A 16,625-nucleotide genomic window follows, 5' to 3' on the forward strand; every position below is an offset into this window, starting at 1 on the left:
CCTCATCTGCATGCTAATCCCCTCTGCCTTTCAAACAAAGTGCCAGCCTCTGTGTGCCGGGTGAGGTGATTTACTCAGCATGCTGGAGGGAATCATGACTCCACTTATCCTTCCACTGCATTTTGCGATATATTAAGATAACTGTATACAACATTTTGAAAGATTGTGATTTCTTTCTTATTAGTTCAACTTGCTGTTTGGCCATTACCTGCTCTGAAACCACAGAAACAGCAGCAGCTGCGGTTCCAGAAGGTCGAGCTGGCCGTTCACTGATCGGAACAGCGAAGATGGAAGGTTGTTTGATCCCAGGCTCCACTAATCTGTATTCTGAAGTGTCCTTGGGCCAGATACCGAAACCCCAAATTTCCCCCAGTGTACCATCAGAGTGTTTTAGAGAAGTGCTGTATACATCTGTGTGAGTGTGGGTGAATGCGACTCGCCTTTAGTGGTTGTTGGGACCAACAACCACTAAATGCAGTCTACACAAATGCAGTCCATTCACCGTTATAATAATGATTTTATATGAGCCTTTCTTTATGGTTAAGGTTTCTTTCAGCTCAGGGGAGTGACGATGCTCGGTTAAGGTGAAGGGAAGGATTGATGTTGACGGTTTTATTGCAGAGCTGTGGTCCCTGGGTTGAAACACGCTGAGACTACCTCTGTTAAAATGATACAAAATGATAACAAATGTATTAAAATTGGCTTTTCCTTTCACAACCATTATGAGCTCAATGGATGGTGAGAGCAGATGCTTCACTCGAGTTGCTTCACTACAACTGTTCACCCGCAGAACCCCACACTAACATGTTTTGTGTGCCCGCCATCCAACCCAACCTCCTCCATAAGAGGTTTAAATAACGCTATACCCTTTATGCTATCCTTGCATTCTGCTATAACTACAGGAACTACTGCCAATCACGATCACATCAGTCGGTCACCTGCCTATAGGTGAATCCGACCAATCCTGATGCATCTCTTACCGTAACCAGGTGACAGCTCACTCATGGTGCATTTGGTGTGTGATGGCCACTGCTTGTTTTACCTTAATTCGAGTCAAATCATATTTCAGTTGACAACAAAAAAAAAGCTTGGGCACATGATATTGAATGTAAGCAGAATGTAATAACAGAACTTTGTAAATGAATTAAATAAGAGCAACCATTGATCTCAGGCTCATAAACAAGGACATCCTCATCCATCAGCAGCACATAAGTGTATCAATGTATATCGATGAATTCTTTTGGCAGGATAGAATAGTCCCAAGGCTGCAGAATGATTGATGGTGGTGCCCTAACCCTCGTGATATATGATGACATAAACTTACAAGCTGAGATTGCAATTTGATTCCAAATCGGCAGGAGTTGTCTGCAGGTAACAGGGATGTCTTCGTGCGTGACTGCAAATTGTCCAGTGGCTGTAGGCGGTCGGAGAAGATCCGATTCGGAGTTCTCGCAGTGTTCCTTACAGGCGCAGCTCGAGTCATCCGTCCCCGAACGCATGTCAATATTCGGGACAGAAAGATCCACTTGTGAAAGTGAACCTGAATCACTGTTACAGTGCAGACTAAAGACCCCACCATCATTTATGGGAGCACCGGAGACAGATAATGTGAAGTCGCCTTTGATTTTTTCTACTCCCATCCAGTCGATTATGCGTACGAGGCACTGTGAAATTAGCCTCTTTTGTTTGGTTCTTGCGTTGCTCTTTTAAAGTGTGAATTGGCTCGATTATACGACAAAAAAAAAGAAAAAAGAATTGGGATAATCCGTACATCCCCCTCTGCCTGCCTCCACCCGCGCTCTCGCACTCCCTCTGCCTCTCTCGCTGGATTTCCTCTGTCTTTCCGTCTTGCCGAGGGGGAAACAAAGGGAACAAAAGACCGAGAGGAGACAGTAAGCTTCTCATGCACCGGAGTGACTGAGTGGTGGAGCGGTGCTGCCAGTGGAGTGCTGGGCAGACTGGGTGCACTGGCGGTGCTGTGAGAACTAGGCCAGAGGACTGTCGACTGAACCCCAGAGTCCAGAGTCACGACCAGATGAAATGGAGGATTACTGGGGGAGAGAATGCAAAGGGGAAAAGAGAGGGAGAATGGTCGATATATTGCTCTGTATCAGGGATGAGAGGGATCATCAGTGGAGGATAGAGGAACATGCCGGGGTCCCTGTACACTGTCGGGTTTGAAACAGGGATCAAGTTGAGTGCAGTTTACCTACTCTTATGTTTATACACACACAAAAGGGGTCATATCGCAGTCAAATCAAAACTCATATTTTGAAGTCACACCCATATCCCTAGTACAGTGACAGCACTGGATAGTGGTCTAGTAGCACCCACTGTTCTGTTCCTCTCTTTGTCGTTGTCTTGATTTCACTGCTCTGGCCGGACCCTAACCCTAACCTCCGGTACGGGAGTCCGACGCACTGACCACGAGGCCAAAGCCAGGGGATTACAGCGCCACCCGCTAGCACGTCGCCTAAGGTGTCGACGAGTGACGATTATGCACCTCGGCTGCGAGCCTCGGCTGCCGTGAAAAACTCCCAAAACGTGTGTTGGTTTAGAATTTGCAAGAAGGGGATGCAAGCACTGTCATCGAAGTGGCTTTAAAAACACCAACATTTTAGCTGAAATGTTGTTGTCGTCGAGTCCCGTAAATGTAAAACGTGACTTTAAAAAATGGTAACGTGCAGACTAGCGGATGAGGATAAGAATGCCACGTGAAATATTTGCGCAGCGGCAGGCTTATTTATATTCTGGTGAGTCAGACTGAACCATCACAAACCAAACCCTCTTTTGCTTTCACACATCAAATTTAATTTTGATTCATTCATTCGGGCCCATCCAATCCCTTATTAAGACGGCACTAACTTTATAACCTAAGAACTCTGACACCCCTCATCCAGTCAGTCCAATCCCCCTATACATCTCTCTACCCGAGCCCCGTGTCTTATTACAAACACCACACACATCAGGTGTGGTTCGCCGGGATTTCCAAATCAGTTTGACCTGAACTGCCCTTTGACGGTCTCCGTGGGAAATGGATGGGAGGCGGCAGCTCTCACAGCCTGCCACATTCAGTGTGGCTTCATCCTTACAGGGGCAGCGGTAGAGGAGAGAGGAAGGAGGGAAGGGCGTCAAGGGAGAAGGAAAGGAGAAGTATCGAGGTCTAGCATAGAGCTTAAAAATTCCCCTCATCTTATCCCATAAGTGGAATGAAAACACGTGGTGATTGCGTAATTGTGCCTTGATACAAAAGAATCTGATGCGTTTAGAGTCTGATATCCATCCTAGTCTTCAAAGAAATCTGGAAAAGAAGGGAGGGAAGAAAGCTTGATCCTTTTTTTAGTTTTGATTTTGAATTGTGTGTGTCTGTATCTGTATAGTTATATGTGTGTGTGTGTGTGTGTGTGTGTGTGTATATAAGAGGTAATCATGCGCGGCCTGCTGAGTTTTTCTGTGACACAGGAAGTGGTGATGTAATAGTGTACAATCCAAAAGCTTTTTCACACACTCACTGTCTCCTGCTCTGCGCCTCTCACATGCTGATGTATTTGCCCCTCGGCCGCCACGATGTTCCAAGTCGTGCAGTCATATGAGAGCAGCGGTTATGGTCGCCGGCCTCCTGGTCTTTGAGCTCTCCGGTTGACACAGATGAACACAGACACATTTATGCAGCTCGCAGTGCGACCCTGATATCAAAGGATTCCTTCCGTCACATGACACGGGACTTTGACTTTGTACAGACAGCCCGTCCCTTAATTCGCTGTAGATCAGGGGTGGGGGACCTCTGGCCTGCGGGTCATATGAGAGGCAGTTCTTTGAAAAAAAGCTATTCAGAAATGCAGAAAAACCCCTTGGAGTTATTTTGTTTTACTTAATAAAGTAATAAGCAAGGACAAATGCTCTTGGATTAAGTCAATGCTTATCGTTGGAGTAGCCATGGTGATCTTGGTCCTTGGTGCGTGTCAGAGTCGTGAAAAGAGGCATTAATATTCAAATATATCAAATAAGAAATTCTGCATTTGTATGCATCAATTTTGAACGGTGTAATTTAACATAAAACATGTGGTTTAGTTGGTTAGTGTTATCTGAGGCAAATATTGTCTCCATGCGACTTTCACATTCGCCCCGTGGTTTTATGAACATGCTTCATAAAGCACAAAGATGGGAGGATCTCACACACGGTCGGCGTGTGTGCACACACGGGTTAAATTGGGCACATATGTCAAACTGAGCCTTGTCTGGATTCGCTCGCGTGTGCCCTGGTTCTCTGTCCTCGGGGCTGCACACGCAGTGCACAACTTCCCACGCTCGCACACATGCTCGCGAAGCGATCGGAGCGGAGATGTTGCGCTGGACACAGCCAACAGGCTGAAGTGATTGACGAACAACTACGTGCCCATTGCTGTCAGCGCAAGGAAAAGTCAAAAGCCAATGTAGTATTTTATCGAGCCACCTGTTCAATAATCACAGTGTTTTCTGCAGCCTGCCATCATGTTTTACGCAAACCTCACCACAGATATTACACTAATGGTGAATTGTTACAGAGACGCTCACAGGGAAGCTGTCTGTCTGTACACTTTGACAGATTTAGTTTGCCTTCAATAAAGGGTTTATTGTGAAGGCCCAAATAATGTTTCAAAAGTAGATATGATGGAACTTCCTCCAGTAACATACGGTATCATTTAATATTTTATCCATGGTTTTCATCATACTACTGAATCATTTTCTCCTGCTTTCCGGGTAACAAATTAAATGTTTTATCTTAATTTTTCTCATTTCTAAGCCTCCTTTACCATAATCCGCTACATATTAACAATCATATGTTGGCAAACATTGAAATATGATATGTTTAAGATCAGTGTATACGAAGTAGCAGTGGCACGAGAATGTACCCGAGGCAGCAAATTTGGGGCTTGTGTGGTCATTTTGTTCTCCGTCAAAGGGGTGTCCTGAAAAACTGGCAGATGAGCTGAATAAATACAAGAATACACTGGCATAAATGTGCACCCATGGCAACGCTGAAACCACAGAGCCCATAACTTATACAACAAAGGGTGCACATTTCTAGCTTACACTTATTGTCTGTACGGTTGGTGCATTCATTGTATTCCTCTTCTGCATGAAAACCGGCCCCAGGGCCTGTGGGGAATTGATCTTTGTCAATTACTGCTAAAAATAGAAATATCAAAAATAAACAACATTACATTGAATTATTTTTTTTAATCAGGCTTCCTCATGACACTTCTGTTTTCACTTTGGCTTTTCTATAATCCTTTATAAATGTGGCCACAGGATATTTCACTAGATGAGGCTATATATTTTTAACTTTTTTTACTTTTCAACATAAAAGCACATTCTTGTAACGTACATACCTTATTGCTTTGTGCATATCTTATTGCTTTTTTGAAATTTGCTAATGTAAACACTCAAACTTCTCCTTTGTGGGACAAATAAAGACATATCTCATCTCGTCTTATTTGATCTTATCTCAATATTATACCTTTAACAATACAAACTCTTTGTGGATTCTTTATCAATATGCTTAGCTATACACACACACACACATTCAACTCAACATATTCACAGCACTGCTGTATTTCTTGTGACTTGAAGAAATGACATATACCATTACTGTCATGATCTGCTCCTGTTAGTGACTCTCTTGAACTTTTGTGCTTTGCTTTCACTCTGTATGTTAACATTTTCCGTTTTAATTTGAAGTTACTTGACTTGTGTGTCTCGGTTGCTTTACTTCCTGTGTTTATCTCGTTTCCTGCTCTTGTGATTGTCTGCCCCGATGTGTTTCACCTTTGTCAAATTATCCCAGCCTCCCCTGTGTATTTAAGCCTGAGCTTCCCGTCCTCTTTGTCAGCTCATCTCTCAGGTGTCAGTTTTAATTTGACTTGCTGACTGCCAACCCCAGTATCCTGTTTAGTTAAATTTAATCATCTTCATCACACCAACCTGCCTTTGTCGAATGTCTGTGTTTTGGGTCCTGAAACCTTAAACGCTCATACACATTCAAACGTCACTGAGTCACTCTTAAGTTGCTCGTGTGTATGTATGGGTGTGGTATGAGTGTGTGTGTGTGTGTGTGTGTGTGTGTGTGTCCGTGTGTGTGTGTGTGTGTGTGTGCATAAGGAAGAGGGCGTCACTTCACTTTATCTCCCATCCACACTACTTAAGCTCCATGGGCCACTTCAAACAGCCGGGAAGGGGAGGGATCTGTTTCTCTCTGTGTGTGCGTGTGTATGTGTGTGTGTGTGTGTGTGTGTGTGTGTGTGTGTGTGTGTGTGTGTGTGTGTTTGCTGGGTGGAGCGGTTAGATATTGGTACCATGGGGGAATAAGACTGTGATTTCAGACCAAATTAAGCCACATCAAACAGGCCGGATCAAAGAGCATACAGCCCTTACTGTCTGTGCCAGTCTGACATCACTACAGGATGCCACCCCCCCCCCCCTCACACACACACGCACACACACTCATATTCTTATAATGGTTATTTGGACATCACAGAAAAAACAAGTCACACGCGCGCACAACCCTGTACTTCTATCTTAGTGAGGACATTCATTGGACATAACCTAGCATTACCTAGCACCTTACCTTACCCCTTACCTTTATTATCAGCTGAAATAAATTTCCCAAACCAACCTTGACCTAAACCTAATTCTAACCTTAACCTTACCACCAATGCTTGACCTTGAGGACCGATCCAAATGTCCTTACTTTCCATACATGTCCTCACTCCATCAGGTCTGGACTCAAAGCGGTCCTCACAAAGATAAATGTACAAATACACACACACACACACACACACACACACACACACCAAATTTGCAAGCATTTAACAGTGTTATGGGTTAACCTGGATCAAGTATAATGTAATACGTGCTGAGGCTGGGGGTTGTGAGATAGAGCAGGCATCCAGTCTGAGGGAGGTGTGGGAGGATGGGGGAGCAAGCATCCATTAGAGACACAGCTTTAGGTTTGAATTGCGTTAGTGATCCTGGCTGCTTCCAGTCAGACCCTTTGATGCTGCCTGATGCCAGAGGCTGTAAAGTGTGTGCGCGCTCCGTGTGTGTGTGTTTGGGTCGGTGGATTAGCTGGCTGCATAGGGAGAAGAGGAGGCCTGGCTTCAATCTATAGTTATGCGTATTGTAATATTTGTATTGATGCCTTTTCATGATGCAGATGATTTTCAACAGTCTAGAACCAGAGGATAATCAATTTACAGTTGAATTCATCAGAGGAAAAACAACACATTCATATACAAAAAAATCATCAATTAATTGAGCACAAATTGAATTTACCCTACTTGATTCCATAGTATCAACATCAAGAAGCTGGTATGCAAATACTTAATTAGCAAAGAAACTAGTAACTTTATCTGTTGTGTCAATGTAGTAGTGAAATACATATATTACAACATTATACACAATACATTCTTCAGCTACTGTAATGTAACTGAGCACAAATCAAGTTTGATCACCTGAAAAGTGTACTAAAGTACAGTCTGGAAGTTGATGTATTAAATTACTTTACACCACACAGTGTGTACACAGTTGCATTCCATTTCAACAACGCTTTGTACAGTAAAATGTTTAAATACATTTAAATATATCAAGGATGCAAGAAGGACGCACATCTACTAGGGGTGGAACGGTACACATAATTCACGGTTTGGTACGCACCACAGTGTGGACATCTCGCGGTTCGGTACGAGTTGGGTACAGTCGGGAAAAAAGCAACAAAAAAAATGCAAATGATTCTTTTGATTTATGTGTATATATGTATATTGCTTGAAGTGTATCAAGTCATAAAATGTAAACAGTGAACAGTCACTCTCCATTGGTCATATTTTTTAAATAAGTCATATTAAAATATAATGTAAACAAAGAAGTCACAATCGGCTACGAAACTGAAAAAACAAACATCTTGTATGTTTTAAATGTACGAAATACATAGAATAATAGCGGATGCGGCCGTCTCATGCCATCTCGCCCCATGCCCTCTCGCCTTGTGCCGTCCCCGATCTTCTCCTTTTCAAAATAAAAGCTTGCGTCTGGTCATGATTGTAACGACAATCATGCGAATGAATAAAATACTTTAAAAATATTTCTGTCGATAAGATGCTGTCGTACCGCTGATTAAAAAGAAACAGGCGGATCCTCCGGCTGCCGTGGGTCCTTTTTTCCGCTCTCTATGTCATGTGTGACTGACTCAGCCAATCAGCTGGAGCTAGGGCTCACAGTTTAAGGTGCCCGGAAAGAACTTGCGCGTGTGAAGTATTGGTTCCGCGTTACCGTCATCAATCTACGTAACTCAGTTTTTTACATTTTGATACCGCCTATAGTATGACTGCCTGCACCGAACCGTATTGTCCGTACCGTGACCGTTCGGCACCAATTCACAATGCGGCAATAAGCAGATGATTAGATATAATTAATAAATGGCAGTAAAAATGGTCGTGAATACAGTTTAACTGCTAATGCATCAAGTTACGTGACCTTTAAAAAGGCCGAGATGACCCTTATGATCCCATCTCTGCCGGATACTGTACAGTTTTGTTGTTTATGGTATGTTCATGTCTTGTTGTCTGTGTGTTGCCAGTGCTCCTATCCTGTGTGGGAGGACTTCAGCGCCAAGGCCACCAAGCTGCATTCCCAGCTCCGGTAAGTTTCTTTCAGAACAAAATTTAATAAATGGGTGTGTGTACAAGAGTAGAACTCTGTTTTTTTAATTAACATATTTACATTGTGTCAAAATTCTGAGATGCATGCTTGCTTTGTGCTTTGTTTTTTTTATTGTTTTTCACAAAGACATTAAGCTGAGCAACACATGAATTGATCCTCCTCCAAGTTCGACGACAACGACCTATACACTGAAGGCTGATCATGATACTATTTCATCTATGCTAATTATCAATTTGTGTTCATGTAGAACCACTGTTCTGGCTGCTGTGGCCTTCCTGGATGCCTTTCAGAAGGTGGCAGACATGGCTACCAACACCAGAGGTAGGATTAAAGCTGTGTGTGTGTGTGTGTGTGTGTGTGTGTGTGTGTGTGTGTGTGTGTGTGTGTGTGTGTGTGTGTGAAACCAGTCTGCTGCTCTGAAAGCTGTATGCATTGGTATGTGTTGTGATTTGCTCTTCTGAAGCGCCCTCCGCATGAGAGAGGGCTGTTAGGAATCTTATTTTGTTGTGGAGATATTATCAGGCAGCCCGCTAAAGTTCTTCTTTGACAGACGAAAGTGTTTCCAGCAGCGTAAAGGTACATTTTGTCCCAAACTTCAAAGCAGTCGCTCGTTGATAGTTTTCTGCCAGTGTGCCGTATCTGTAAATCGGACAATGTTTGAAGCGTAAACGTACAGATGTTTCGACCAAAAGTACCCCCAAATTTTATCCCCAGGAAATTTTTTCTTCCGCGGAACTATAATGGAAGAGCAGCACCTGCATTTCCACGGCGGTTCAAAAGCCAAATGAGCAAAGTAGGCTGCTGCAACAAGCAGCTCCACTCTAGTCCATCAAGCAGATGAAAACAGATGAACTCATCTCCAAGGTTCCTGTACTTTCGTGAAGTGTTAGAACCCAAGAAAATACTTTTTGGGGCATAAAAAGATTTACCTGGAACTTTTATTCAGACCCAGCAATGTCTCATTGCTCCTGGAGATAATTCCTGCTTTGGAAACACGACTATAGTTTATGAGTTAAACAGCAACTAGAACACTGTACTTGGAAACTAGTTTAAAAAACTTGGGACTAATTTGATTTGAGTGTAAAGTTGCTACACGAGAATCAGTTGAATTCTACAAAAAAAAATAAAAAAAAATTAGGACAAACCAGCAACAAGAAATAGGCATGTGCTTTCATTTTGTGTAGTAGGCAAACGGCAGGTATTTTAAGTAGTCTGATAACTTTGTGTTACTTCTCTGTTTGCATTATGTGCTGCTAGCTGTTGTTTTGGTGGAATCCGACGTGGCGCGTTTTGGCGAGACAGAGCCAGAAAGTTAAGACAGTGATGAAAATGTCATGAACAGCAATGTCGCTCCTTTTCTAAATACGGATGTCCATCATCAAACTATCATTATATTGTAGCAGTTTGCTTTCTACCCCCCCCCCCCCCCCCCCGAATCCTGGTTGTTTATCAGTGGGAAACCCATATTTTTGCAAAGAACTTGAAATTGTTTGGATATTTTTTAATGCAAAGCTCAAACTTTTTTGTTGTTGTCTCTGAACGGATTCAGCCAAAACCCATTCAACTTTACTGAATTACGGTCAATGGATAGTTTTTTTGAAATGCGTTCTTTAGGCTGGACACAGTGGACACGCTTGATATTCTGCGTGTAGGCTTAGGGCCTGGCACTTGTTTTGTTAGCGCGTGGGCCGAGAGCCGAGAAGGTCAGACACACACTCACCACCCACTGAAAGCCATCAGGATATATGGTACCACTGCGGGAGACTGGAAAGACGACCGGGGCCGTGGCGACACCACGAGGTGCCGCCGCCAGACAGAGTGTGTGATGGCTGTCTGTGCGTGTGGCCCCAGGTGGGCTCCTGGAGAGGATAGAGGAAGCGGCTCGTGTTGCTTTTATAGGCCAGACAGGAAATCACAAAGCCCTGTCAGCTCATTGCACATGCCGCTGCCGCTGACACACACACACACACACACACACACACACACACACACACGAACGCACGCACACGAGAGGCAAATGTACAACGGATGAAGTTGGCACGAAGATGCAGACTGCGCATCAGAGGCTCTTTGTACTTTCTCTTGCTGTTGAGTCACTCCCGTTGGAGTCCATTTGCGAGGTTGCCGCACAGTCGCCGCTCTTTCACAGTGTCTGATGTTCTCTAATAGATTTGTTAAATGGACGGAGGCAGGAGACGGCACCAGCACTGATGCCCTCTGTTTTCTACATCAGTGTGCCACTCATGACGGTCTTTGTGTGTGTGTGTGTGTGTGTGTGTGTGTGTGTGTGTGTGTGTGTGTGTGTGTGAATCACGTCCAAAGGGTACTGACGACCCCGTGCTCTGCTCTTGTACCGAAAACTCCCATTTGTGAGCCTGTATGGGCGTGTGTTTCCATTCCGCTGTCCAAATTTGGTGTGGAACAAAGTGTTGCACAGTGTATCTTTTTATCAGCTGCCGGAAGCCAATGCGATTATTCAGTATTTGGAATGTGTCTGCACGTCAAGATGGCCCGATTTTTTTTCTTACAGTGCAAAGGCACTTGCGTAACCATTCATGACAATGCTATTGCATCAGGTGGAACATGTCAAGTCCATGCACTGTTCATGTTCACATCGTTCACAATCGAGGGAAAGGGTTATATGCCGCAAAAGAAAAGAAGGAAAGCTCCAGTTTTTTAGTCGAGGTAGTGGCGTGACTTCTCGGGAGGTCCGTTGCTCCATCACATCGTCCATGTTGAAGCATTTAACAGTCTGCCCCCGAAACGTGTTACACACATTAGTTCCCCCCCCCAGGATGAATTGTATTATGGTCCTAACCTCTTGTAATCACCACAACTGAGAGCAGGTTAGCTTGCTGCTGTGTCCAAGAACAGCCCCGAGTGATCGGCCGGCAATTCTGCGGACCCTCCCTCGACTACCGAGCCGCTGTAATTGGTGCTCAGCATTTCTCTTTTTGTGTTTTAACTGCCCACCCCGGGGGTCAGATGAGGACATGGACCGGAGGAATTACACAAGTCAGGACACATGAACCCCCCCCCCCCTGTGGAGTGTTCCTCCTGATATGAAGACAAATGTGGGGAAAAGGGGACATTAATTGCCGGACTCAGTGACAACGCCTTATGCAACAGTGATTTATGAATACTCTTCTCTGTAGAATTGTACAACGTTATGCGCACACAAGCGGCAAGCACACACAAATGAGCAAAGCCGTTAACTGCGTCACACGTTGTGTAAGGTGACCAGTGGGGAAAGGGAGACTGGTGGATTTGTCCTGCTTGGATCTGGGCCAGGCCTTGTGTTAGGGGGCCCCTAATGTTTCGGTGCCAGATATATTCAGTTTTCTTATTTATTCAAAGTGATAAAGTTGAAGACGGCAGCCTCGCGGGTGGGAGAAACAGGTTTCTCGTGTGTGCATGTGTGTGTGTGTGTGTGTGTGTGTGTGTGTGTGTGTGAGAGAGAGAGAGAGATTTAGCAAGTGGGTGGAAATCCAGCAGGAGGAAATGTGCGAGTGTTTGTGAATTCCCTGGCGAGGGGTGAATTTGAGTGCACTTTTAGATGTGCGCTCATCTACGCTCTCATAGCCCAAACTTTCAGTTTCCCCAGGGCAAACTGTCTGTGTGTGTGTGTGTGTGTGTGTGTGTGTGTGTGTGTGTGTGTGTGCTTGCGTGCGTGCATGCGTGCGTGTGTGATACAGAGCGAGATTGAATACCGATGAAATGACAGCACATTAACAAACAACAGCGCAACATTCCTGCTGCCCCGATCAGGTCATCGGGGGCCGCGCGTGTTTGCGCCAAGTCCGATGAACCTGTCCATTTGGCACCGTTCTCTCCATTCCTGCTTCAGTATAAGTGATGATCTATGATTTTATTTCACTTCAATTATGTCTGGAAGCTGATTTGAAAGTTTTATGCTCAAAATGCCCCCCCCCCCCCCCAAAAAAAAAAAAAAACTGCAGGAAAGACATCGTGTCCGACTTCAGCTGCTGTGGCACGGCGAGTTTTGAGCAGCCGCGGTTTATTGGCCCCAGCGGCCTTTTCTGAAGGAAAGTTAGACCGCAGACTGTTTTGTCTCTCCGTTCGGATATTGATATTAATTTGAAACAGGCCCATTCGAAAGGAAAATAGAGACAGTTTGGTTTATGTTTGCTTGACCGTTTGAGAAGACAGCAGTCAAAGTGAAGTCGTGTACTTTTTATTGATTTTTGGACAATTCGCCAAAAAGGCAAATGGACAACATGACCTACATGTGATTCTAGCTGTTCAATATGACCAAGATATCATACAGTACAGTGGTCATTTCATATCCAGACACATGTTGTTTCTTCCTGGTAAATTAGAACCAGGGCTTTGAGTGAAGTCCCGACAGCAGCTGTTGTCTTAGTTATTTTCCCACGTGTCAGGTAAAGACTCTAACCAATGTCTGAGAGGCCTTTTGAACACTCGCCCGTACATTTGTGGCTCTCATCCGTAGACTCTCTCCACGGTGTTTGACATGATTATTCTGTAGGTGGGAAAAGTCTGTGGTGGGGACTGGTCTGTGGCTTGATTTGCAAAGTACATATTTCTGGTCTGGTGCAACAGAGGTAGTCCCTGTTTGTAGGCACCATCTCCTTGTTTTGTCTCGGCTGGCGGGAGTCCCTCTGTTTGGAATCAACCCTCTTCTGTGTGACCTTCACTCTCCTCCGCGTTTGTATGTGTGGCCTTCATGCAAATGTAATGCCTGCGCCAGTGCTGTGCCGAAGAAGGTGAACCATCGTCCTCCTTGAGGAAAAAATATAACCGTGAAGAGTGGTTAGTGGCTCAACGACACGTGACAAACAAAAGATAATAATGTGAAACGTGAGACGTTTTCTATTGTCACATGATAGATGGGAGGTTAGGAATATCAGAGCTACCCAGAAAAAGTGTTATATTTAAACAAAACTGAGTTATTCTTTGAATAAAAATATGTTTTCCCTGACTTCTGTTTTCACTGTTTGACTCATCTCTATTTCTTTAATCATGATGGTGAAGATGATGATGATGATGATGATGATGATGATAATGCATGTCTGTATCCTCTCCCTTCCTCTCTTCCATCTTTTCACACTAGCAGCAGTAAAACCTGGGTCAATCCCAGGACTCTCACTGTGCACACTCGGCACAGCAATAAAGTGCCTGTGTGTGTGTGTGTGTGTGTGTGTGTGTGTGTGTGTGTGTGTGTGTGTGTGTGTGTGTGTTGATGAGGATGATGATCGGATGGTGCAGAATGGCAGGCGGTTTTATTGCCAGGCTGCCCGCCTGCATCTCAATACAAGGTTTCATAATGAATCTCATAAATCCTATAAAACACACACACACACACACACACACACACACACACACACACACACTCTCTCTCTCTCTCTCTCTCTTTCTCTCATGCACTCACACATATAGGCAGAGCTGAATACGCCCTTCATTCTTTCGACTTGTAATAAAATGGCAGCTGATAACACAATTAAATTGGTACTGTGGTATTTTAAACGTGAGAAATCCTTTTGAAGAAATCCCCTTCATTTGTCCAACTCAGACAGTTGAAGCCCATATTGGTTTCAAACAAAACATGGATCCTTGAAAAGGGTTGAACACTTTGTCCCCCCCCCCCCCCCCCCCCCCCCCCCCCCCGAAGAACAGTAGTAAACAATCTTTTTCCAGACATGCATTTTTGCAGACAATCTCCATCCATACTAACAAGCCTGTTACAGTGACACGTGAGCATTCACATACACTGGGTATGCATGCGTGCCAGTGTGGACAGGGAGCAGATGATCTTCTCTGCAGTCCGCCCTGTTCAGGCCCAGTATTTACATCCGTTTTTGGGGATCACATGTCGGCAGCTCGAGGTGTGAACGCACCGGAGAAGCCCCCTCTCCCTCTCTCTCTGTCACATCCCCCCACACACACACACACAACAAACCTCTCTGTAGGGTCCGACTGGTTGATAACAACATCCAACATGCTCATTTGCATATACAGTGTGATCCAATCACTGGTCACTTGAGACACGTGTTTGGACACATTCTAATGCGAGCTGTGAACCAACGTACTTACGGCTCTCGCTTGTGACGCATTCGAGATGCATGTTACTGTAATACCATGTCTCAACAGGGCCTTAGTTGCAGAATATATTATAATATATATTATATATATATATTTTTTTTATTTTATTTTATTTATTTTTTTTATTTTTTGTATCAGCGCTTTGGGTGCATGAAAAGCGCTTTATAAATCAAATATATTATTATTATTAGAATATGCTGTGAACAAGGAAACAGCAGTGACCTAAGGTATAACACTACAGCAAGGCGAGTTCATTTGTACAGCACATTTAACAGCAAGGAACTGCAAAGAAATTTAGATATAAAATATACAACGATACAAATTGTGACAGAAAATGAAGACTCCAGAGTTTTGTGGACACCATGCAGGCATAGATGTAGCAAAAGCGAGGTGTTTTAAAACCAAAATGTGGTAGTGTGAATGTAGTAAAAGGGTGCTTGTACAGAGTCACACACTCTTCAGGCAAAGAGAACATTGATATGGCGTTATTTATTGATTCCTTTAAAATATGACATGTTTTAACCTTTATCTGGACAGATACAGTATATACATGGAAAAAAAAACTTGTATTCTTCTGCCACCCTCAAATGTCAAAACAACACAAGAAGAGCTCGGCCTCTTCTTCCACGTGTTCTGTCCGAGAATCTGTTTGACATGTCGATGTGCTTGTGGCTCAGTTATGCGACATGTCAGCAAGAGTAACTGGGAGGTCAACCAGATTGACCCCACACACACACACACACACACACACCGAAACCCCAAGCTGGCATTTTGAGATTTACACACTTTGGAGGGCGTTTTTAGTTTGTGGGTGTGAAAAAACAGGAAAAAGCCCAGAGAGAGCGGAACTGGACCACACGCAGTCGCACTGCTCCGTTGCGAGTTTTCTGGCTGATGATGCCAAACAGACACACCGTTGTGGTTACACCTTAGAACAGTTGATGATGGAAAATGATCTGTAAATGTACACAGAAAGGGACAAGCCTGGATGTTTTTTTAGTACCGGACTGGAAGGAGGCAGGAGCAGGGCCGACGTTTCATCTCAACTGCAGATGGTGAAAAGGAGAGAAAAAAGAAGCTGGGAAACTCATTTCGAACATGTTTATCTTCTTCAGTGAAGCCAGAGGAAGGGTGCTGGGGGGGGGGAGCCAGGAAGCTATGAAGTTTATGGGAAATGTGGTCTTGATTTTGAGAAGCACTACCACTAATAATACCACCGGTGTGACATGTAGGCTGCCAATGATCCCGACTGGGGCCTCACGGGTTTACGGTTATTTCACCAAGGTAGGCATTTTGACTTTGAGAACAGTTCACCGGCGTTCAAAGAACCGCCCGCAGACAGCACATTCAGAAGTTGACCAGGAGGAGAGAGCGTTTGACTTGCTGGGGAACAGAGAACCTCGGATTCGAGGCACAACGGGCGCTGTGCGGAGAGAATTGAGTTCATGTGGAATGTGAAACGACACAGACCAACAGTTGGGGATTGTTCCAGACCTCTGAGGAACGGAGCGGCGGCTGTATGAAACTGGCCACGCTCGATAGAGCATCGAGTGAAGCCAGCGATGAAGACACAGAATGGACAGTGGACTGTTGTGGGCAATTGTGAGGAAGTCTTCAAGCGGCAGGCCTGTGCTGTCACTGCGGATACAAGCGCCAGCTCAGTGCGAAGCTCCCAACTTTTACGTATGGCCACACAGTGTCAGATTAACTGCAGGACTCCTTCGTGGTTTTAGTATTCTAAGTTTTCATTTATAAATATAACTAGATGTCATAGCTATTTATCCTCTCGAGGAGATGGAATCACACGTGTTTAACACTCCCTCATTAAGTAACCGGCTGCCCAG

The 16,625-nt window shown here is 44.4% G+C and overlaps 1 protein-coding gene across 6 annotated transcripts in view; it reads left to right on the top strand.

Annotated features, from left to right (window-relative positions):
• The window catches only part of mtss1lb (MTSS I-BAR domain containing 2b), a 67,971-nt gene that overhangs the window by 10,682 nt on the left and 40,664 nt on the right, over positions 1-16,625 (top strand). For all 6 annotated transcript variants that reach the window (XM_035627335.2, XM_035627339.2, XM_035627333.2 and 3 more), the window contains exons 2-3: positions 8,615-8,676; positions 8,945-9,018. In XM_035627335.2, coding sequence (XP_035483228.1) covers positions 8,615-8,676; positions 8,945-9,018 — 136 coding nt within the window. The remainder of the gene's footprint in view (positions 1-8,614; positions 8,677-8,944; positions 9,019-16,625) is intronic.

The sequence above is a fragment of the Scophthalmus maximus genome, chromosome 4 (genome assembly GCF_022379125.1).
Source record: "Scophthalmus maximus strain ysfricsl-2021 chromosome 4, ASM2237912v1, whole genome shotgun sequence".
Lineage (NCBI taxonomy): Eukaryota > Metazoa > Chordata > Actinopteri > Pleuronectiformes > Scophthalmidae > Scophthalmus > Scophthalmus maximus.